The sequence below is a fragment of the Etheostoma spectabile genome, chromosome 8 (assembly GCF_008692095.1).
Source record: "Etheostoma spectabile isolate EspeVRDwgs_2016 chromosome 8, UIUC_Espe_1.0, whole genome shotgun sequence".
NCBI classification, from domain to species: Eukaryota; Metazoa; Chordata; class Actinopteri; order Perciformes; family Percidae; genus Etheostoma; species Etheostoma spectabile.
In genome coordinates, this window is record NC_045740.1 from 1323954 (window position 1) to 1349463 (window position 25510).

Here is a 25510-nt window from a genome sequence, read left to right on the forward strand (position 1 = left end):
AGAGAAGGAAGAAATGAGTCACTGTTAGAAGTGAATACTGAGACATGTTTAAAGCTCTTTTTAATTAGGTATGAAGAATGCCATTGACATGTCATCAGTACATCAACTTTCTCTGGCAAAATAGATACTTTTTGTTTGAGTGAGTGTGTCGAATCAGTGACACTCACCAGTGCTTAAACAGCATGTTCCTGTGTGTTTAATCAGAAGCATTCCTGAGCTTTTTGCTGGAGTTTACTTGAGGTTGTAACGTTTTATTGACAACAAGACAGAAAGCATGATCTGCAAGTCTCTGATTCATATGGAGATCGCCTCTGCTCTCCCTGAGATGTCTCTAATATTCCACCTAACAGGTTAGAGAAATATAAGAAACGCTTTTTAATAGAATGCACTCCAGTACAGCAACACCACCAACAACCGCCAGCTACAAGATCACAGCATTGACTTAGCTCCTTTCTGACTGTGTGAAATGGACACATCTTAATCTTGACCGTCTTTTTGATCTTTCTGCTGCTTGACTTACATCTAAAATGACCTTGTAGCTCGTCAGAAGATGAAAGATGTTCTATGTGCCGAATATAGGACAAACCTATGGTTTAATTAGTTTAATTAGTTTACTGAGGACTTACGTTTTGTTGGTCTAAAAGATCAAAAGGAATGTAAATCTTGATAGCAGTGAGTGATTGAATTATATGTAACTCCAAACATCACATATCATATTTTCATTAGAATCAAGGCAAGACTTGTAAATCCATAAGTCATTTTCATCTTTATAATCAACTGTATTTTTTTGAAGATGAACTTCTGGCTTTCATCATAAGTTACCGTAGCCTTCTATAAAGGAGGTTAGAGTAATGCAGTGAATTATTGATCTACAGATGTAAACTTACGAGTTGTCAACATTTCCAATTTCCAAGAGAGGTTTCAGAAACTTGCATAGCAAATATGATAAAATGGTTCTACAGGGTTAAAGCCCATGTTGCAGGTTATCCAGCACTGTTGATTATTGGGTACAAAGAGCACTCAAGATTTCTATATCATTTTTTAAAATGTCCTCAAATAGTGTTAAATATCAGTTTTTGGTCATTTTTGGTATTTGCAAGCTTTTTAACTCAGTTCGGAGATGACGTCATGTTGGAGGAGAGTAGTCTCAGCCGGGTACTAGAACTATGGCGACGGACTTGGATGAGGAAGAGGTGGAAAGGCTAGCAGTTGTATAATTATGAACCTGCCAGATGTGAGAGGGTGAATGAGGAATTGCCAAGAGTTGGGGAAGTCTCCTTCATTTCTCTCCTTCATTTACCAATGCAGCAGTGTCAGTGCAGCAGTGCATACAATGACAAGTTACTTCCAAAATGTAATATATTATAGATTACTAGTTACTGTCATTTTTGTGTAATTAGTTATATTACAATATTACTGCCTCTAAATTGTAATGCGTCACACTACTTTTGCATTATGTTTGAGTTACTTTCACCAAAATAACACTAAGTTTGACTTTCACTACCGGATCAATAAAGTATCCACTTTAATACATCATAGATTATTCAAATGTATATGAATGTGCAAAGTAAAGCTATACACATAGATAATTAAAATGTACAATAGGCAAGTAGGAGAAAATGAAAATGCCCAATTAAAACTACCTTACAGTTGTATTGAAGTATGGCATTGTTGTAAAATGTTTGTTAAGCACTTGAATAAGAAATTCATGTTGTTTAGTTTAAAAGGTTGTGTAAAGGAAATGGTCAATTATAGTGTGATTAAAACTCAGTAGTTACATTATTTACAGTACTTGATTTACACCTGATTTGTGTAAAGAAACCTTATTTGTTTAACAGAAAGTTAAGTTAAAGTTAGTTTTGCTGCAACCCGTCACAGGAAGTGCTTTCATGGCCAGGTGTCCAGGTCAGGTACTGTAGTGTGAGTCGGAGGCTGGCGTGGAAAGTGCAGTTGATACCATTCAAATATCTGCATGTAAAAAAACAAGCATTCTGTTATTGGTCTGAGATTACGGGTAAATAAAAATAAAAGACCTTTTTATATGAAGACTTATCAGGCTTTACCTCATCAGTGAGGTTGACTAGCCCATCTGTTTGATAGTTTCCTTATTTCCCTTTCTGGCTTCATGACTGTTTTTTTTCACTTGCTTTCAGATTGTCACAGCAGGGAGCAACAGAAGTCCAAGAGCCATAAAAACCAGCATCTGTCTCTGCTGGCATTTTCCAGAGATGCCTAACAATGCCATAAAGACCTGAAGCCTAACGACCCATGTGTATCCCACCAAACAAACACACTGACGAGTTTCAGACACCCGTGTTGTGTGTGTGTGTGTGTGTGCTGAGATTAAAGCACTGTGGACTGAGGATTTAAGCTCAAGAGTATGGTCCAACTGTCCACCTCAGTCTACTTGATGGGAGGCCTTTTGGGTAAGAGACATCTATATGTGTGAGTGTGTGTGTGTGTGTGTGTGCGTGCGTGCGTGCGTGCGTGCGTGTATGTGGGATTATTGTTTTAATCTGTTTCGGCAGCAGTTGATATTGTTGCGTGTAAACACTGTCAAACACTGTTAGTTTAACAGCACAACTTTATTGCAAGGCACATACTGTATGTGCTACTGAACAGTATACTCATGTTTAGGTTGAATTCAACCCCCCCCCCCCCCCCCCCCCCCCCCCCCCAATGTGGATGAGGTTTGTGGATCTGTTGGGGCGGTATGCAAACTCCAGCTGTTCCCTCAAAGCCCTTCATCACCACAGGGGTCAGAGCTAGTGGCCAGTAGTCATTTAGGTTTCTTTGACTGCAAGGAAGTAACAGACTGGGGGGAGGGAGGGAATGAGTGCACACAGTATTGTTATATAATAAACAGTCAGACTGACCGTTCTGCATCTGCCAATTGGTAATTCACACTCAATAACTACCCAGCGGGCTGCTAACAAGGCTGGCTGATGATGCAATCAGCTAGATAGACCTAGAGAAAGAATCAAGTGAAACAGTATGGTTTTTTTTTTTTCACAATAACAAGTGGTGTTTCTTTTTCAAAGATGCAAACACAGACAATAGAACATTAGAATAGAACAATAAAATGCAAAAAAACCCTCAACAGTCAAGTGTTTCCCTGAGTTGGCTCTAATTTACTAACATCACAGATAATTAATTTGTCTGGCGACAAATGAAATTGATAAGCCTCTGTCATGCTAAATGTTTAACTTTCTTCACCAGTCCCATGAAAGTAGTACAAAGCTGCGTTAGCATCTGGAGAACTACCTTTTTTTTTTTTATATACAATAAAATAATATTAAAAGTAAGTGTTTTCAAACAAGTATTGCACGTAAAATCAGGAATCGGTTGTGAAAAAATAAAACTTTGACAAATTATTTTCCAGGAGACAAGACTAAATACTTAAGGACATATGGATAGAAATGCGTGAATGTAGATTCTTCAGTCTTCAAGTGAAGAAAAACACTCTGGGAAGATTTATTAACTGCATCTAAATTTATGTACAAACCAGTGTTTCATGCCAAATACATGTCAAACTACACTGGGACTGAGTATATACTTTGGCTCATAAACCCTATAATACATTTTCTATTCGTTATTTTAAATGTTTACCTATGACATACCTCCAAGTTACACAGTACCTTATGATCAAAGCATTACAGCCAGGGGAAACAGGCAGACACAGTACACTTTGATCACTTTACTGATGATTGATTTCAAACAGTCAGTTTTCTACAAACGCAGTTGGACATCTGTTATGTATTTGCTACAGATGTCCCTGCAGTTATGCCAGAACACGGTACTGTACAAAGAGAATATTAGCATATTTCCCGATCACAGTACAATTTTTAAAACCTGCACATGCATGACCATGTTTAGCTAGACTTCTTTAATCTTGTGTGGAAAAATCAACAATCTAAACAATACCAGAGTAAGTTATTCTGATAATGTGTTCTGGGTAAAGCATGGCCTTCTAAAGACAAGGAAGACAGATGGGTTGCAGCAGATAACGACAGCTCACATGTCATCTACTATTTGAATTGTCAATGTACTTTAGCCTGGCAGTCTTGTTGCCCATGCATGCTTTGCGATGTAACATAAAGTGCAGTCTGCCAAAAGAATCAAGGATTTGTCATGCATATGTCCACGACACAATGTGCTTTTAATTAAGGGTAGGGCTGGGAAAAATATCTATTAATATTGTGATATGAGACTAGATATCCTGCTAAAATTTATATATTGTAATATCATAATATTGTAAGTGTTACCTTTTCTGATTTTAAAGGCTGCATTACAGTAAGGTGATGTAATTGTTATTTATCTAAAATCTAATTGTGAAGATATTTTGTTAAAGCACCAATAGTCAAAACTTGAATATTGTCTCAATATCAACATTGAGGTATTTGGTCAAGAATATTCTGATATCTGATTTTCGCCATAATGCCCAGGTTGTATCCCATCTGCATTTTTATTTTTTATTTTGACACTTTGATGCTTGTTACATTTATCATTGACATTCTCAAGTGTTTAGATTATGCTCAGCATCATCAGTAGGCACGGGTGGTATCTATTTCTTCATACCCTCAAATATTTTTGACATTTTACTGGGGTGTACGGTAAATGGTGGTAACAAACAAAAAATGACCCGCTCCTCCAAATGTTTGCTGTGCATCACAAGCTAGTTTTTAGTCCAATAAACTCACATAATGTAGAGAGAAAGAAAGACAAATGATTACACCTATTTTTCTTAAAACAGAAATACAACCGTACACCTTCTGAAAAGACTAGCCTAATTTTCTTGTTAACTTATCGCAAAACACACTACTCGACAGAAACAAAATCAAACATAACAACTGCCACCACAACCATCTTGGTGAGTCTGTTGCAACAATCACCAACTCTGTATTCAGTATAGTATACTAGACTTGGTACTTTCATTTTTTCATTTTGCTGATGTGTAGTTGCTTCACAGCAAAAAGGTCCTGGGTTCAAACCGGATCGAATCTAACGGGGCCTTCCGGGATTGCATTTTCCCCTTGTGTATTCATAAATGTTTCCTTCCACAGTCCAAAGTAATGCATATTACTTGAACTAATCCGCCCATTATGTTACAGTAACACAAGTTTGAATGTGTTTTTTTTGGTCTTTGTGTGTTATATACTGGTGACCTCACCAGTGTGTTTTTTGTCTCTGCTGTGATAGGATCCAAATGTGCCGCAGCCCTAAATAGGTTATGAAAAATGGAAAGGTTGAAAAAGTTAGTCTTTTGTTTCATCTCAGTATTTGCCAGAAACAAGAGGAGACTTGTGGAAACATGAGGAGATTAATACTTAATTGCAAGCACTGACATATTGTTGGTGTGTAGATATTTGGTCAAGTGTCATACATCAAACACTAGCAACTATTAAAGTGTTTTTTTTAAACCAACTGTAATTCACTCTTTATTGAAGCTTTACATTGAACATCTTTAATAACCTGAAATGTAGATATAATTACAATCAAGCCATGTGGTAAACCTTGAGCACAAGTGTTAATCAGAATTTTAGTATTAATCAGTAATCAGTATTATATTTTAGTGCAGAACAATGATGATGAGGTGTAAAGTTTCAAATGTTCAATATTAAGCAAATATAATGGGAATAGTATGTTGAAATGTGCTCACATAATGCACATTGAACATCTGTTGTTGGCATTTTAATTTTTTCGGACTGACACATAAAGTCTACAATATGCCAATGTGACATCACTGAATACATTTATGCATGTTACTCCAAATATCCTCATGTCATGGTAAAAAAAACATTGAACGCTTATATCACACAGCATCCTTTTGTGATTATTACATGTTACTTTACAACACAGTAATACAGCGGATATCTTATATATGGAAACATTTCAATATTGATCCAGCTTAACGTTGCTACACTGTGCTGGTTGACAAGTAGCAACGTCATTTCTAGCGAATGCGTGGTGGGTAACATTATGAGACTACAACATGTATTTACGGACACCCGTCTCTCAGCCTTGTGGAGTAGCTAGCGATACAACAAACCCCATCCAAAAGATGACATGAAATATTTTATGTTTAAGCTGCTGGTTCTTCTCCATAAACAACATGAAATCAAGGAGAGGGTTAACTTTTCCTGCTAAAGATGTCTCACCTAGGTCAGAAAGCACAGGGGAGACACTCCCTTCTCCCACTACCCCAAAGTCCCTCCACACACACACACACACACACACACACACACACACACACACACACACACACACACACACACACAACACAGCCGGCTCAATCCAGACACCTACATTGCACAAGTATAAACACCAGACCACTTACGTAGGCTGTGGTGAATACTCTGCGTGGAGCCTCTGCAGAAGCATGAAACGGCCGTAAGAAAAACCTGTTTGGCCAACAAAGCTCCCTTGAGTGTGTTTGTGGTTCAATTGTATCCAGCTGAGTGAAACACATGAAAAGTTCACTCAATTTAAAACACTAACAACCGAATGTAAATAATCTTAGGTTGTACAGTACAAACAAAACAGTTCTCACACACACCCACACACACACACACACACACACACACACACACACACACACACACACACACCACACACACACACACACCACACACACACACACCAAATGTTTTGCATGTGTACAAATGTGCTGACATGCAGGCTAAGATACAGACTCTCAAACTCTCAAACTCTCCCTGCATCTTTTACCTGAATAAGTCACAAGTTATTACTTTCTTTTTACCTACTTACTAATCTAACGAGTCATATAATGTCCAAATTATTTTTTATCCAATGCTAAATCACACAGACTTCCAGATGGTGTAACAACACTTTCACTCTCCCACCTGTAGATGTTTAACCAAAGGCTAGTCTTAAGGCATAGATCTCTTGTAATAAGAAGTACTAAAACTATTTGAAACTGTTTTGTGCACACCTTCTCCCGTGCTGAGCAGAATCCCGAATGCTTGGTCTTTCCAACTCGCCAAACCAGTTTATATGTATGTAAAGGAACCCAGCCAGCGCACATGCAACACATAACCAAATTAACCTAAGACGCATTCTCACAGTCTGCAGCCAATCATCAGACAGCAAATTAAAAGGGCTATAAAATACCTCCCATGGAAAAACACATGCTAGATCAATTCAAGGAATTAATCAAATCAGATGACATAATGCAAGATTAAATTAAGAAATAAATAGGTGAGATAAAACATGCAAGATTGAATAAAACATATTAAAAACATGGCTACAAAACTATTCGAAACAGCATCCATTGATTTCTTTGTGACTGTTACACGTGTACATTCAAAAGGACATGTGATTCTTTTTTATAGAAACTGGAATACTGTAGTGAGGGCAAGTGGTTTTCATATCCAGTTTAGACAGTAAAGGAGGTTTTTATTTATTATTCTATTAAATTTTCAATGTGAAAATCTGTTACATCTGTAGCCGGCAGAAGCTTCTGCTTTGGCTTAAAAAGTTGTTGCTGCTGTTGTTTTTTTAAACATGACTATGCAGCAAAGTTTTGGTTGAATAGAAAAGTAGATCCAAGATAAATCTGACCTATGATTCTTGCAGATTGTTTGTATTTATGATGCAATAGGTTTAATAGAGTGGTAGCTAGTACAGCTACAAACTACGACTTAAAGCTTTAATGCGTCGCTTTCTGATATTAAAAATATCCGTTACATTCATGCCATTGCCAAATCAGTTGTTACAAAGCTAATTAAGACTATCAGTTCCACACAACTCTCTCTGTATTTCTCAGTATGGCTATGTTCAAAAAGTTGTGTTGACCTGTGACTTTCCTGCGCAGAAACTTGAGTGAAGAAAATGACCTCTTCTGAAGAGTGCGTCGTGTTTTTTCAATCCTCCGTGTCCTTCTTGGTTATTTGCAACCGCGTTCAGGAGGGGTGGGGGCGGGTGCAAAATCAAGGAAGGCTGTGTCATATAGACGCGCCAACAGTGTTGTTGTCAGTACTTGTAGGAGCCAGGCTTTGATCTCTGGTTCTCCTGCATTGATTTCCATACTATAAAAAAACCTGTTAATCGTGATAAAGTGAAGGTTAGGAGTGTAATGCTATATCGGTGTAATCAACCAGTAATCCTTCAATCATCAAAACATATATACCTTTTTACAAACTGTAACAAAGCAAAAACAGCAAACAGACATGCAGCAGGCACGTGTTGGTGGGTTGTGTGTGTGTGTGTGTGTGTGTTTGGTTAGCATGTAACATGAGAGAAGCACATGTAGAGAAAGGAAAAAACCCTTTGGATATTGATTATCGATAATGACCAGTCCTCTCGTTCACCCAGGTGTAGACTAACGTGAAGTTAGGACAGACTGAGATTTTTTCTGAACCAGGGGACGTTCATTTGTACAGCTCTAACAAAACGGACCCGGTTCTGCTTGTCAGTAGAACACAGAGGAATTCTTTCCTCTTAAAAGTCCCACTTTTCCTCCCACTCTGTGTATTGTTTATGTACTCTAATGTCTACCACTCAGTCGATTTCAGGCTTCATTTTAGCAAATTATCTACGGTTACTACGGTTGAGAATCTGTTGGTTATGATCCGCTACCCGATCTGGCAGACTTGCATAGTGCGGTTCATCAACCTGTTACGAGTAGATGAACCACTGAAATGATTTTGGAAACACTATTTTAAGGTACAAAAGAATCTTTGGTGTTGCTTTAAATGCGGTCTGCTTCTGATGCTAGTATATTTTGCCAACTGAGTGTAAGTAAAATAAAGGCTCAATGAAAGAAATTGGTATTAATATTCTGACAAAGAACCATACTACTGAAAGTTATCTGATTGTTTGATTGACAAAGGTCAATGTATGTTTGCCAGCATGCATGAATATGTAAAGTCAACTGTTGGTATGATTACTTGCTTGCGTGATTGGTGCTTGGTTGAGTGAGTGTAACCTGTGGTTATTGTGAATCTTAATGGGCACACAGCTGCTAAAACAATGACAAGGCTGATTAGACCAGATTAAAAGACACAGAAAGAATGCCCCCCCTTTCCGCTGTAAAACATGCAGTACCTTATGTCTTTGTCCTGAGGATTGGCCTGGAATCTGAAATGTTTCCTGATCTGAAGTGAGGTTCAAGGGATACTTCTGCCAGACCTTATTTCACACATGTAAATGTGTTTCAACTTTACTTTGACTGTATTCTGTATACACACTCGATCAGGACATCCCTGGTGGACACTGTGAAAAAAGTAAGAACAACATGGCATTGCAGCAGCACCCTGATAACTCACCTGGTTGATCATGCACCCCAGAGGCGATTTCTTTAAGACTGCAAGGGGAGCTCAGCTTCTCCTAAAATTAATTGTCAAATACGTACTATTGTGTTAACATTTTACTGACTAAAAATGCGTTAGAACACATTCCTCTCAAAGACTGACCAGAATCAGCTGACTCAATTTCCTTCTCATAGCCTACATTCCTGTAGTGTAACAGTGCAAACTGCAGGGCAGATCAACACCAGATTTATTTAGTGCAAAAGATAGGTCAGAGTAACAGGTATTTTCAGCTCTCCTGGTATGACAAAGTTAGCTGGCTGACTGGAAGGGCTGTGACAAAGAAAATGTACTGCTGGCCATGCCTCTTCCTGAAACCATCTCACGGATATTATAAATTATTTAAATGGACAGTTTTTATGATGTAGGCTGAAAATGAGCTTCTCTTCTTTGAAAGACCAGCAGCCGCCACTGATGCACCCGTACCAAGGATCATTCCTTACCGGCCGGGGATCAATTCCAACCCAAGGCCCTTTGCTTCATATCATCCATTCTCTCTTCCACTTTCCTGTTTCAAGCTGTCCTATTCAATACAGGCAAAACATAATCTTTAAAAATGACAATGCAAATAATCTCATGCTTTTTGGTTTCTGTAGGCCTGTTTCTACTATCACCTGTTCAGGTGAACCCGACACCAGCCAGCATGTGCACACCTTTGAAGACGCTCAACAACAGCCTCAGCCACAGGCGACGGTACATGGTGAGAGAATGATGGCATGTTTACAAGCAGGTCTCAGTCAAAGTGGAAGCAAGCAAGCAGAATTCCACACAAACACATTTGAAATATCATCACCCATGTACGAAGTTTGCTGTGTTCTAGGGGTCGTTTTTAGAAGCTTTGTCCACTTTTACTGAAGTCAGTGACTTCCTGCTAATGCTATTCCTTTTGACTGGCCCCAGCCAACTTGACAATACTATGAGACAGCAATAGTGATAACTGAAGATATTTTCCATCAAAGGGTACCCAGTTATTCAGTCAAATTCCATAAAGTTTGGGATCAAAAAAAATTATTATAATTATTATATTATTATTTAAAAATAATTGTCTTGACTTTTGGTTACTAATTTGCCACAGGCTCCATAAACACTTGCTCCTACAATTCCCATAATGCATTGATATTCTCTTGCCCTCTCTGCCTGATAAATGGGCACGTCTTTAGAACTCTACACCCCTAGGTCTCTGTTAAAAATCTTTTGCCCCAAAGCCCAAGTTGAGATGACCCTAATGACATCACTATATCACTTTACAAAGCTCCACCAGAGCGGCAGAAGACGTTATAGAACCGTTTCCACAGGCTGAGTAGTACTCCCAGTTTTGTTTTTTTAAACTGACCTTGTTGTATAAAATTGGTAAAACATTTACATATTTTCATTCTAAGTTGATAATTGTCCAAACAAACTGCACAAAACAGAGCAGTGCTATCTCATTATCCATTATGTACAACATCTTGGATGCTGAGAGAAAACAAACCTCTTTGTTTGTATGTAATGTTATAAATTCATGTTAAACTTGTCAGTCTCGTCCAGTGTTAAGTTTCTGTTTAGTTGGTTTTACATTTCCTGTTTTACTGCATTTTGTAGTCTTTCTATTCTCTTTTGTGTTGTCTTTTAGTTTTCCCGCCTTTGTGATTGTCTGATGTCTTTCACCTGTTCCCCAGCCTTGTGTCACCTGTCCCCTCTTATCCTGTATAATTAGTCTTTGTGTTTCCTTTGTCTGAAGTCAGGTCATTGTGTTCTGTTTAGGGTGTTAGTGGTGAGTTGCTATTTGCTGCATTCTTTGTGGTTTTGATGTCCTTAGTGTTCCCTATGATTTTTGGGAATTTGTTTTTGCCTGCCTGTTTGTCTCAGGACTTCATTTTTTGTTTGCACTGTTTATTTTATTAAATCCTCAATACTATCCACTGCCCTCCCATCTGCCGTGGACAGAAGCCGGCGGTGAAGACGGAACCCCTCAGACGGCCGAGTAGAACAGCGAAGGCTGAGTCCCAATGTAGACCGGAAAGGACGGCAAAGGCTAAGTCTCCTTATAAACCAGGCAGATGAAGGGACTGCTGGGCTGGAGCCAGACAAAGGTACAACAACACGGCAACTGGAACAGGAGTCAGCGGAGCTTCAGACTGAACATGGGGAGCAGGAACCACAGTCACATTAGCTGGAGTCAACACAAGAATACTACTCCCAGAACACCCTGGGACCGAACCGAAAACGGGGTCCGGACCGAAAACGGGTCCTAGCACAGGATTCCTAGTTCACCCCTGAACAACCCCCAAAGTCCAGTCAATGTGAGGGTTTTGCCTGAGGAGCCATGAAAACCCAAGGATAACAGGGTGCAAAGGGGAATTAAACAAGTGGAAAGTCATTGTCTCAGTGTTGCCATCAGGAAAAGTTATTTTTACCGGGGTGGTGCGGTGGGTTACTTGCCAGAGCAGCCTGATTTTGCCTGTGCAAACGGCCTCCATTTTTCAATGGCCTCCAGAGGGGTTTTGCCTTTGCCAACCGCCTCCAGAGGGGTTCCACATTCGTCGCAGTCCTGCTTGTCCTCTAGAGGTGGCTCCGCCTTCTCCGTCCTGCTCGGTCTCCAGAGGCGCTCCGCCTTCTCCGTCCTGCTTGGTCTCCAGAGGGGTTTTGCCTTCGCCGCTGGCCTCCAGAGGGTCTTTGCCATCATGCTCGGCCGCCTGAGGAGTTCCTTCTTCATTACCCTCGGTCCCCAAGCCTGGCTGCCAGCAGCCCCTGATTCCCCAAGCCTCGCTGTTCTCAGTTCCAGATCCCGCTGTCGCATGTGTCACCCCCGTTCTTTGACCACTCTTTGCCCTTCCAGTTTTGATTTTTGTTCATCCCTCCTCAGGGCCCCTTCCGCGGTCCCTGGACTATTCTGCCCTGTTGTGTGGATGTTTTTGTTTAGTTTTTTAAGGGCCGTCTAGTAGCTGTCCCTTGAGGGAGGGGTCCTGTCACGTCTCGACCAGTGTCAAGTTTCTGTGTTTAGTCTAGTTAACTAACTTTAGTTAGTTGGTTTTATGTGTTCTGTTGGTTTTCTATTTCCTGTTTTATTTTGTAGTCTCCCTGTTCTCTTATGTGTTGTCTTGTTTTTCTTCCTGTCTTTTGGTTTTCCCGCATTGGTGATTGTCTGATGTCTTTCACCTGTTCCCCAGCCTTGGGTCACCTGTCCCTTGTTACCTCGCTATCCTGTGTATTTAGTCTCTGTAGCTTTCCACCCACTTGTCAATCAAATTATCTGAAGTTTGGTAAAAAAACTCATGCAAATAAAACTGGTGTGTTTCCATCCAAAAAAGCGAATAAAAACCTGTGCGTAAAGACGTCACATGCTATTTTGTGATCAATCAAATAGATTTTAGACATTTTAAGGTGTTTTCATTCATTTTTGCACTGAATCGCACACCATTCAAGCAAACTTTTGCAAACTAAGTTTTTCTAGACAAAATTGATTGCGCCATCTACCAATAATGATCAATAATGCACAAGTTGTAGTGCTTATGTTCCAGCTGATAGTGACATATCAAGCTAAAATGAGAAAACAACAATACTATCAACACATTGCTATGACAATGCAGATGCAACTTGCCTTTTATTTTCCCTCTGGCACAGCTGCAAGACAACTCTTTTTGGAGACTTGTCTCGCTGTTTGAGCGCCTTCCATTTACTCCGTAGGACGTCCAACGGCTTGTCGTAACCTTTGTTGGCCATTTCTTTTGCGAGTTCCTGATGAATTTATTTCAAAAAGTCTTTTGTCTCCTTGTTTGTCCTCTTACATCTGTCTTTGTTGACATCCGCCATGTGTACACAAATCGGAAATACTTCTTCTTCTTTTTTTGTGGCGGGTTGCAACCATAAAATGACCTAAAACTTAATTGCAATTCATAATTTTTTCTGCAAATAACGTTTCCATCCGCGTTTATAGCATCACATAAAAGCCAATGACACCGAACGTATTTCCTTGGAGTTGATATTCATGAAATTCCATAGAATTTTACTGTTTCCATAAGGCATTTTTCATTCAATATCACTTAATTTGGATAAAAACGTGTGGATGGAAACATAGCTTGTGTTTCCTTTGTCTGTTGTCAGGTCAGTGAGTTCTGTTTAGGGTGTTTGTGGTGAGTTGCTTTCCCCTTTCGCTGTGTTCTTTGTAGTTTTGATGTCCTTAGTCTACCCTGGGATTTTTTTTTTGGGGAATTCTTTTTTGCCTGCCTGCTTGTCTCAGGACTTTCTTTTTTATTTACGTTTATTTTAGTAAATCCTCAATACTGTCCACTGCCTACCCCTCTCTGCATTTGGGTCTGCAATTCTCTGAACCCTGAACTCTGAACAGGTTGTGACAGAACTTGTGCAGAAAATAAATAAAGAACATTTACAATTATCCAATTTTTCAATTTTGAGAGGGACTTATGGAAATTATGTATGTCACTGTCTCAGGGATTGGCCCAGATGGGAAATTGAACATGACATATTTATGGGTTATTGCTGTTTTGAGCAGGTTGGATGTGTGTGATTTCACAATAAATTGTTTTGAATGTTGAAGAACTAATTTCTCAAAGACATAATAGTGTTACTGCTCTCTGATTTATGAAATGCACTTGCTAAATTTTTTCCCTCTTTTTTTCTTTGCATTACAGAAGCACAACTTCCCCATCGACTACACCATCAGGGTTCATCAGAAGGAAGTCTTTAAACTGTCAAACATCAACAGAATGGTAAAAGTCACAATGCTGTTTTTGATTCAGTGACTGAGAGAAAATGGTGGAGGAGATGCCTCTAATGATGTTTGCCTGACTGTGTCGGCCATCAGACGATCTGTCAAAAAGTTAAATCTGATTTGACTTTTGGAGAAAAGCAACCTGATGTCCCGCTGCGGTGGCCAATCATGTAACCGGCGATCAGACTTGGCAGTCTGTTTTGAGGCAGTGTGAGAGTCCTGTACAGGAAACATCCCTAGTTGATAGTTTAAAAAAATATTGACGGTAGAAAACGAAGCACAAGCACTGAACTTCCCAGGAGTCTGTGTAACCTTTGTGTTTTCTGTAACAACAAAGCAGAGTCTCGTAATTGCTTTTTCTTTTTCTCTTTCTGCGTGAAATAAAGCTCTCTTCAACTGTGGTCAGAAACGTCGGGATGTATAAAAGATCTGACTGTAAACAGTAATTGTAAAATATAAAGTCTACCTGTGCTATGTTGGGGGTTTAAAGGACACATCAGGACGTCACACAAATGGACCATTTCAGTAAAACTCCCACACCGCTACCCAATTCTGCAGCAAATCACGCGGAACGTGCCCTCACAAGTCTTGAATAGTCTGGCTATGGAGACTAATGGAACTCCAACCACCACAGAACCTGCATAACCATTACCATAGGTTTCCCCGCAAGATAGCCAAGACAGTGTAAAGTGCTATATGCTGATGTACTCTCGTGTGAATGCTGAAAAAAATGTCAATATAAATTTGTCAAGCGTTCTTCATCTTTCTTCTTCTGAATGTTGAAGATTCACATAATCTGATGTACCTATTAATTAGATTTCTCTCCTCTCCTCAACCAATCAGAGGTTACAGGTGGAGGGGTTGGATGAGCTGGTTCTCCAGAGGTTGTGGTTCCAGGTCAACCAAGGCGTGTTAAAAAAGGTAGGAATATTGTCTGCGTAAAGATGACATATGATAGATTTGTAACACTTTACACTAAAGCTATAGTTTGTAGTTCTTATCCCCCACATAAGGAATTCTTAGTAATGACAAACAACAATCTACGTGACGCAAGCCTTTGGTGATCGCAAATGATGGACTTGTAATTTTATTGTATTGGTATTGGTACAGCATAGTATTGCAATATTTTCTCTGGCAATACTGAATCAATATGCAGATACCAAGCAGTATCAATCTTTTATTACATATGTGTTGGTCAGTTTGTCTGCTTGACAATCCCATTTTGCAGCACGAAAATTGAAGTGTGATGAACAGAAATGTATCTTTTGTTGGTAAAATATGACAAAGTTTCCTTTTGGGGACATAACTTGAAATTGGGAAACATTTTAAGTTGGAAAAAAGGTAATAAATTGCAATATATTGCATAATTTTGCAATATGTTCAAAATCGCAATAATATTGTACGTATTGTATTGTATGATTCACTAAAAATTTGGGGGCAATCGGAGCTACGGTGAAGAGATCTCAAAAATGTGTTTTTTAAAAAATTCAAAATGATTTGAATTTCTAGCCGGACCTTAATGGTCCTTGAGGGTTTTTGTAGAGCACATTAAGCTGCACCTGTGTGAGAAATTTCAAGTCATTCAGACTTACGGTGTGGGGGGGGGGGCGTGGCCTTTCAAAGTTTGCATTTTGAAGCCTTAAGCCAGTTATTCCCCCCAGTTTCATGTTTCTAGCTCATTTCAGTTCACGGGAATTTGAGCCGGCGGGGCAGACAACTAATAATAATAATAATAATAATAATAATAATAATAATAATAATATTAAATAAAACAGACAAACATAGAAGGGTTCTACCGCTTCACGGTTTGAACCCTAATAGTAATAATAATAATAATAATAACAATAATAGTAATACATATATTTTATATAGCGCTTTAAAAGGCACTCAAAGGTACTTTACAAGGTAAAAAAAAAGACTATGCGGCCAGGGAGCTCCACAGTTCTAAAAACTAATTATTTTCTAAGAAGAATGTACATCACATGTCAGTGAGCCTGACATTTATTTCATTTGTAAAGAAGTACATAACATGGATTTTCTGCATTTTCTGCTTTCGGTCTGTTTTGTATTTTGTTGGAAACTAATATGATGTAGTCGCCGTCAGTGGTTGCGTATAAACAGAAAATATTTAGGTGAATCATTGGTAAAAAAACATTTTAACCCCATCCCTAGTTTACAGTTTATTAGATAGTCAAGTGTGTTGTTTGCTGTCTTTAAGTTTAAGAGCATCTTTTTGTCTTAATCTAAAGACAAATTGAAATTTCAGATCATCCGGGTTATGCCAGAGAGACATCCTTCACGTCCATACACCACTGAGTTGGAAAGACGCTTCAGGGATGCAGAGGGCGTCTTTGTACAGTCACATCCTGCTGAGGTGAGCTAGAATTCAGGTATCTGTACCACAGCTGTATTCAGTCCCTCTTCAAATGAAGCAATTCACTTGGTAAGTGAATGTCCCTCGGACCGTATGAGTCAGAGGATATTTGAAAGGAGATGGATGTCACATTGATCCTATTTATCAATATTCGGAATGAATGCCCTTATCATTAGAACATTGAATGCGGCTTCTGTTTATGATCCAATAAGAGTTAAGTGAAGGTAAATTTAGTAAACTCATTGATCATTCATAGAGGTGCGTATAAGGGATATTTTCAGGCAAATTAATACTTGGGCATTTCTCTAAATGTAGTTATTCTCAAATGGTGACTCATCTGTGCTGGTATTTTATCAGAAATGTCCTCTCGCGATTTAAAAAACAACAACAACAAAAACAACCTTTCCCGGGATAAATGTCATCGCCCCCTCTCTTGCCCTTGAATCCCCTCTCTCACTTCCCTCTGCAATAAAGTAGAAATGCTGAAGAGAATATCTTAAGAAACAAAGTTCTTACGTGACAATGACATTTATATATGGTGCACATTAAGCCTACCTGGCTGTCTCTTACTCGTGTGTCCGTTTCTGTGTGTGTTTTTCTGTGCGACTAGCTGTTCCAGCAGGAGCTTCCAGAGACTATCCAGGAAACTTGGGATCATTTAACAGAAGAGTCTGACAGAGTGCCAGAGTCCAGCTGGCGATTAGCTTCCCCGAAATCCCTCCTGGACAATTTCTGCCACACCATGCACTGCCTCTTCAGCGAGTGCTTTGCCAGCACAGAAGCCCAGCAGGACTGTGAGTATAACAGAGGAAGCTCTCAACTGACACTGCAGGCTGTAACTGAAAACACACCAACAAAAAAAGGCTTTGTAATTAACCATTCAAAGCAAAGAAAAACCATACTCCTAAACCTCCCGAGACAGGGAATTAGAGTTGTGATGTCCAAGGGTTCATTGACATTTGTTTTTCATCAACACTTTTGGTCAGCAAGTGGAAAAAACAATGAAACCATAATCTCATCTCATTCGGGGTTAAAAACTGTGCGAAGCAGATATGTTGTATTGGATGTGCATTTTCTCATGTCATATGCAATCAAGAACCAACTCAAGGGTCACAATAGACACAAGTTGTTAGATTTGACATAAACTTCATTTAGTTGACTGGACAGTAGGCCTACCCATGATTTTTTTGTGGTTCGGCCTTGCTTTGGACGCTGTTGTGTAAGTGTCCTCTTCTGCTCTCAGTCAAAGCATTGCTGAGTCCAGGGTCGGAGATTGCTATAGACAAACTAGGCAATTGCCTAGGGATACAAATTGGTGGGGGGCACCCTCTAGTGGTGCCCTTAAACATACATCTTTCTCTTAAAAGTACCATGGCATGAAAATTTCACTTTATGAGTTTTTTTAACATTAATATGCGTTCCCCCAGCCTGCCTATGGTTCCCCAGTAGCTAGAGATAGCGATAGGTGTAAACCGAGCCCTGGGCATCCTGCTCTGCCTTTGAAAAAATAAAAGCTCAGATGGGCCAATCTGCAATCTCCCCTTTCTTTGCTTTACCCGCCCAGAGAATTTGGCCCACCCATGAGAGAGAGACATCATGGCTTTCAAACCAAGGGGGTAAGCCTCTCCTCTCTAAGCGTAGCTCCTATGGCGCCATTTTGATGCTAATAAGCCATCACCCGCCGTTAGCATTCCATTAACTGCCATTCATTTTGGCGCCACTTTGACAGCGAATAACTTTACATCTGAGGCGTTTAAAAACTCTGTTTGTCCACTGTTTATTTCTAAAGAAATCTGGAAATGTATAAAAGGCTCCATTACCTTATACCTCACGTTATGGCTCTGTAGCAGACGTTTTTTTGTAAAAATATACCAACAATTGTGTCATAGAGGAATTACAGTATAGTACAGACGCAGACAGTTTTGACATGAATTAGCTGTTTAGGTTTAATTGATAAGGTTTACTAGCATTTTAGTCAGCAATAATTAGCCTGTGCTTATATTTTCTCCTGAAATATACATGCGCTCTCCGTCTCTGCAAGACTCTTGGCACAGCTACCAGTAGACTTACAACTTTCTGACAGGTTGCTCACATCACATCTATGTCGTCAAGCTCAGTTGGAGGCTTCACAGTAACGCTCAGCACTCACCAGAAAAGTGCTTCTAATATCCTTCACTGGACTCCGCACAGAACAACGGGATCTGTTGGTCCATTTCTTTAACTGTCTGTAGTTGGTCAAGGCCACACCCCCAGCATCCCCCCCCCCCCACCCATCCTCCTCAAAAGCTACAGACTTAGAAATGGCACATACTAAGGAAAGCTCATTGTGGGACTGGCTCTAGTGGCTGTAATTCTGCACCAAGGCAGAATTTAGTGAAAGAGACTTATATATGGTATTAGGGGACCACTAAGGCCTTTATAAAAGCATCCAAAAAGCACCATGTCATGGGACCTTTAACAACAATGATTAAGGGAATAAAAAATAAATTCAAATCCTGGGGAATTAAACCCACATTAAGACAAATGAACCCCCCCCCCCCATTTGTTAAAATGAAAATATGATGTATGGGGAGGTTGATGCCGACGTTATGATTGCGTTGCAAGGAAATGGGCACACTCGATCAAGCCAGCGTTAGTTAGAATATCAATTCTCAAAATGAAAAGGTCCAAACTGGTGCACAGAGACGAAAACGAAGAAAAGAGGAGGAGGAGAAAGCCCAGTAAAGAGGTATGTATTTTCATCTCAGACATTAGTTCTAAAGTTTAATCAAAATTGTGTTTTGTGTGACTGTTAATGGTTGACATTTCATTGTTGGTAGAAGCTAGCTAGCTATCACTGCGTGCTCTGCTGGCATCTATTCCTAGTAAGCTTGCTTGGTAAATGGAGCTAGCTAGCTAGCCTGATCAAAACTTCACGTTCTCATGTGTTTCCATTTCTCCAAGCAGTATCACTAGTGAGAAACATACCGAATAAGTTGAACAGACTGACACGTTCATTTTATTGTCACACATAGGATTCTTTGGATAAACACTTTGGATGGGCTATCGTTTCCATAGCTTAATCCACACAAGCAACAAAATCGTTTTTTAAAAAGGAAAAGAAAAACCTAGTGTTAGCCTTGTTAGCCAAACTGCTTTAAGGAGTAGCCTTAGCTAGTTTTTTTCTCTCTTTTCATTTAACATTTGTCTAGCCTTTCAGCTAGCTTAACATTCAAAGTAATCAGAGTGCTATGAGGTGGAAAGCTGTGGCATGCGTGGAAGACGTCAGTCATTCTGTCTTAATGTAGAATGTGCTATGTATACATTCCACATAATACATTGCCTGGATTGTATTTACGGTCATGTAAATAGATACACGTGGTAAATGTAATGGTGTTGGTGATAAGTGGTGTTTTGTTATGCTAATACTATTTTATATTTTAAAATGTCCAGATGCACTCCAGAAATTTCAAACTCACCTTCAGGAAGAAACTCACCTCACCTCCTGAAGAAGGCTCAGCTGATTAATTTCAAATGTTTTAATAATTGTTTACTCCATTATACACTACTGATCCTGTTAAAATTATGAGTTAGATGTATTTACTGCCTGTTGTATTATGACTCACAATATTAGTGATAAATCTCAACATATGAACAAGAGAGAAAATCTGTCAGCGTATTGCCTAATGCCATCATTTATCTGTATTTAAAGATTAACATCAATAGCATGTATATGCCTTCACGTGAAGACGCCACAGACACAACTGGTCCTGCTTCTACATTACAGCCTGCAGACACCCTATCCTCCATAACAAGTTTTAATATCCATGAGTCTGTCAGGGGAGAACCTGTTGATCCTGCTGACTGGCCAATCCTATCTGACACGGTGAGGAGGACTAAATTAGTCAGTAGAGGAACATATCGTACCAATCCAGATTCCACCTTTCCCAAATGATAGGATGGACGACGGATAAACCTTATTTTCAATTCTATGGCAAGGACAGCGCAGAATGTATAAATTAGGGGCACATTAAAACAACTAATTCACTTGTTGTAAAAGATCCAAAGTTACTAAAAATACAAATATTTTGAGACCATTTGTAGTTAATGTATTAAATATAAATGTACAATATAGTAAATACAACATAGTGTACCTATAATGTATATCAAAATGATTACATGGAATGGATGTGGTTTAAAGTGGCCCTAAGTGGTAGGTTGTGGGGTAGCAAATCTCAGTATTGCTTAGGGCAGCCAATGGGCTAGAGCCGGCCCTGGCCGAGCCTTTGATGCTTTGGGTCGAAGTTTTGCCATGTGGACAAATCTTTGTGGCTCCAGATTTCCACAAAGTGATATTGTTTGACACAAACATTCCTGCTTGTCAAAAACATTGCCACACACACTTGTTTGTTAAAAGAAGGAGCAATGGAAAATACCACAATGCCATTGTTGCTAGTTCCACGCACGCACCCTAAAACTGTTCCAATAGATCACAAAATCATGGGAACGGGGCAAATCATACAATAACTAAAATGCTGTTAACAAAATGAAACAAAAACAAAATATGGATTTAATTTTGTAAACATTTTGGCCAACATGGTCCTTCTACACTAGCTCTGCTTCACAATAATCATCTATTTGAAGCATCTCGCCTTGAGCCCCCATTTGGTTTAATAGAGGCGTTACCTGTACAAGTGATCTTTACAACAATAGGGTTTTCTTTCTGAACTACAGTATCACTGAAATCTGGCTTGCCTAAAAGCCACCCAGTCACCCTCCTGACTCTAAATTGACAACCTTTTGAACATTGATCTTGGTCAAAGTGATCTCATCTTATACATTAATATGCTCTTGTAATCCTGATGTCTTTGCAAATCTTAAAAGAACATAAGATGACTTGGTAACTACCCTGGAAATCCAGAGTTCTTGCGAGAGCACAATTTAATTTGCTCTGGCATTGAGTAATGCTGCTCATTAACTTTACCCTTGTAACCGAGCTGCACCGATCACATCGGTGTATCTGATATAGGCGGGCCAGAGGCCAGCTAAACAGATGACGACAGTTTAATCTACCAGTTATCTCTAATGGTAGCTAAGCGTATGGGGCTTTGGATACATCAACCCCATGTGTCGTTGTGATTAGTTGTAGTGTTATCCAATTGCGTGCAGTGAGATTTTCAAATGCACGCTTTGTGCCGCCCCTCGAGATGGGCAACTTTCATTACTCAATGCCAGACCCTTAATCTTTTGGATTTGGGTTTGGATTTCCAGGCTACTTGGGAACAAGAATGTCTGATGTTAAACGAGAACACATTTTAAGTTCATTCCTCTTTTATGTGTGCAAGGCCCAACAGCTGACAAATTCATGTGGCGCTTCAGAGGAAAGGACGTCTCATCCCTCTAAAACACATTTGCTCATTGCCTCTCTCCTCCCAATATTTGTCTCTCCCGTGCCAGCTCGGTTGGAGGGACTAAGAGGGATGCAAGTGGAGGACTCGAGGGGGCAATTTTAAGGGCTATGAGATGCAACCCAAGTGCTAAGTTTTTGTCTTTTAGCTCATAGATTTAACTGCGGGATGTTGTATAACCCGGTGTTGGAATCCTCTATAGTGAAATACAGTCACACTTTTAGATCTCGGATCTTTTTAATGAAATAAAGTTGCTTCCGTCCAGCCGTAGATATCACCTGCTTATTTGCAGGATCAATAGGCTCACAAATTAATTTGTTCCAACTACCATTGACCTTTTAAACAATTGTAAGTTTTATGTTTTATTTATTTATTGATGTTTTTATGCTCCATGTGTTGTTTTTACTGTCTCCCAGTGATTGTGTTATTTTTACATTGCTTTTCTGTTGTGTGGATACTGCAGGCTGTAAATTTAAACTGCCCCTCTGGGATAATAAAGTTTCCTTGAACCTTGAAAACACAGACTCATTGCAGACAGTATGTTATTAACATCCAAAACACACAATTCATTCTCAGTGGTTTATGTGATATGAGAAATACTTCAATTGAGTACGTAGTTGAGTAGGCATTCTTTAATGTGGCCCAGGACCCATCCCCGGCCTCACTGCTATAAAAATGTAGACAAATGCGGCTCAGACCATCTTTTGAATTTGGTTTTAATGATTGGATCTCAGTGGGTCCTGAGTGTTTTCACATACTGTATACTGCACTCTGATCAGATTTTAATGCCAGGTGGAAACAGGTAACACTCTACATTAGCTGTTAAACAACTCAGACTGAATGTCTGTAAAAACAAGTCAGGCTATACCTGTTTCCAGTCTTTAGGCTTAGCTAAGCTAGCTGGCTGCTGGCGGTAGCACCATATTCAGCGTAGACATGGGAGTGTTATCAATCTTCTTATATAACTCTTGGCAAGGATGCAAAATGGTGTATTTCCCAAAATGTCAAACCATTATACTATCATTTTTCATTTAAGCACTTTTCTGCATCAATTAGAAAAATATATATCATGTATACCACAGTGTCCAAATAACCTTTATTAGATATCATCCTGCATGTATTTGATGAAGTTGTGGCCAGAAATAAACTTTACGTGCAGATAAGTGTTAAAATTGATGCATCATTGTTTTAGAAAGCGTGTGTAGGCTGTGGTATGTAAATCAACCAGATACTATTAGTTTAACAGGTCGCTCTCTGTGGTTAAGTCATGCTGTAAAAAGCGAGATTTCCATGTGTTCCAGTCAGAAAATATTAAAGCGTGTAGACCTGTTCTAGTAGAATCCCAAGAATAAACCTAAGAATTAGCATGTAATTGGAACTTTAACAAGTACAGCTGCTTATATGTGACTACTCAAAGGTGAAGCCTGAGAGTTATTTACCTAACCCCGGATCCTATTTTCTAGAACCCCTTTTTGAATGATGTACTTTTCCATGGAATGTAACGTTGTGCTTAAGTTCAGTAGCTCCAAGTTGTCCCAAAGGTGATACTGTAAATCCATATGTAGAGAGATAGAGAAGTGGTGCCCTTCAGGTTCATAGTGTGCCAGTAAAACATGTAGCGAGATACACAGAATAATATTTATCTTCAAGTTCAACAATTTTTCAAGAGTTCAACAAGTTTCTGTTCTCGTCTTTTTTTTCAGACTGTGGTGTTTCCCATTGGAGGAAACGCAGGAAAGACTCCGATCCCAAAAGCTGAGAAGAGGACTGCGGGGTGTAGTTGTCCCTCTTGGTACTGATTAGTGATTGGTATCATTATTTCCCTTGAGCGAGAGGGATAAAAGAACAATCCACATGATAACAAGAAAGTTCCGTCCTGTATATGAACATCAACAAGTCTTTCCCAAATCTACCAAACAGACCTAAGAGTGTATTGATGATATGACGAAGACACAAACAATGGCTTCATCAGCCAAAGCAGACTGATAATTGTAGATACAGCAGCAGTGTACGTGGCGATTTCATGAGCATATGGACTTTCTGCTAAGATGAAATCAAGTTCATTTGAGATATAAGCTCCAACTCAGATTTTTCCAATTCTCTGTCACTCAGTCCTTTGACGGCTGCTCAGATTGATGCTTTGGTACTTGGGTGTCAAATTTTGGAAGAGATTTGTTTATTTTCACATACACGGACTAAATTGATCATTGAATCAATGTCACTGTGGCTTTGCCAAATGTCCAAAAAGCCTGTGATGTGTTCCAGTGGACCCGCATGGTTCACCTTTAGAGACCAAAAAGCAGCAGTACGAGACTACACATTGGATTGTTACTATATTAAGAAACTTCAAATGACTTTGTACCATAGCAAAACTTCTCTTCTATGAGCGCCTCTTTCAAACACCAATGAGCTACAGCGAGAGCAATGTACATGAGTTGAACTCTAACTCTTTGAGTTGAAGTGTTCACTCCTGTTTTCTCTTCCCTCTTCAGTTGTTGATGTATGCATTTCTCACCTTATTTATGTTGATATGTGCTATATAGGCCCTCATTGCCTTTTCAAAATCTGTCAAAACAAGTTTATTCATTTGTGCCCCATTTCATGTATTTCCTTCTATGTATTTTTCATACATACAGTATATTTTTCTGAGGATTTTCAGTTTGATATGTTACATTTCGTCATAGCAGACAAGCTTGGCATCCCAGGCTAGTTTGGGGTGTTTTTAGTTGCTCCGTTCAGAATTTCAGCTCTGAACATGTAACCTGAAACAACTCCACACCATGCCATACTACACTATAATAGAATGGAATAGATATGCTTAACATTTCTCTCACACTTTCAAACTTTAGTTTTACAACAACAAATTCTGACTTTACTTCAAACAAATCAGTATCTCCTGTCATTGTTTTCTGTCAGGTTGTGTCAGCCTTTGTTTATTTCATTCCACTCATGCAATTAAACTAGGCTATATTGTTGCTGTTCTGTTTTGAGTAATTAAGACATAAAATATATCTGTACAGCATATATCATAGAAATCATACTTTAGTTTAACAATCGCTATGGTTATGAAGCTACATATAAAGGATGCAAATCTGTGATAAAAAAATGAAGACATGAATAATGCTTTGGGCATATAAAGGACACTGTCGGCCTTCTGGGAGTATTTTATACAACCGAGACGTAGACAGAGTCTCAGCATTTGCTCACTCTGCCTACTTCATGCACTTAAGACTCATATTATCATGTATTAGGTGAGATGTAGTGGTTGGGACTTTTATCTCCATGCACCTGGTTCACTGTCTACAAACCCTGACTTGCTGGTTTAGTCAGTTTATAGTGGAACATTCCTTATCCCTTCATTATTTTTGGGCTAACGTGTGTTTATTATGAGAGCATATTTCATATTCATTTGTTACCCCAGTTTTTTAAAAACCCACTCAAAATCCTGTGCAACTAGACAATTGTTGTTTCATCTAAGCAGTTATTTTTTACTTTGAATTTTAATTAAATTATATCGTAAATAACTACTATGCTTCATGATTTGTGTTTACCAAAAATGAAAGGTTTAAATTCAATTTGTTTTAAAAAAGCAAACAAATACAGCAGACAAAGTAACAAGAAATGTAATTTGCACTACAAGAATGGCATTTACATTACACAATTCGAATAAGAAATGTGGTGTTTCACTTATAAACTAGAGGTATTTGTC

At 39.1% G+C, this 25510-nt stretch overlaps 1 protein-coding gene and 1 long non-coding RNA gene across 2 annotated transcripts in view; one reads left to right on the top strand and one right to left on the bottom strand.

Annotated features, from left to right (window-relative positions):
* Positions 1-23873, top strand: part of il34 (interleukin 34) — a 26400-nt gene extending 2527 nt beyond the window's left edge. The window contains exons 2-8 of the mRNA XM_032522805.1: positions 2154-2426; positions 9926-10029; positions 13961-14038; positions 14884-14961; positions 16307-16414; positions 17025-17208; positions 23505-23873. Of these exons, the coding sequence (XP_032378696.1) occupies positions 2381-2426; positions 9926-10029; positions 13961-14038; positions 14884-14961; positions 16307-16414; positions 17025-17208; positions 23505-23560 (654 nt within the window). The 5' untranslated portion in view covers positions 2154-2380 and the 3' untranslated portion in view covers positions 23561-23873. The remainder of the gene's footprint in view (positions 1-2153; positions 2427-9925; positions 10030-13960; positions 14039-14883; positions 14962-16306; positions 16415-17024; positions 17209-23504) is intronic.
* LOC116693676 (uncharacterized) lies at positions 13598-20768 on the bottom strand. The gene is made up of 3 exons (XR_004332970.1): positions 20758-20768; positions 20156-20166; positions 13598-13648 (listed from the first exon to the last, which is right to left on the bottom strand). It is a non-coding gene; the product is annotated as an uncharacterized LOC116693676 (long non-coding RNA).
* Positions 23874-25510: the final 1637 nt, after the last annotated feature.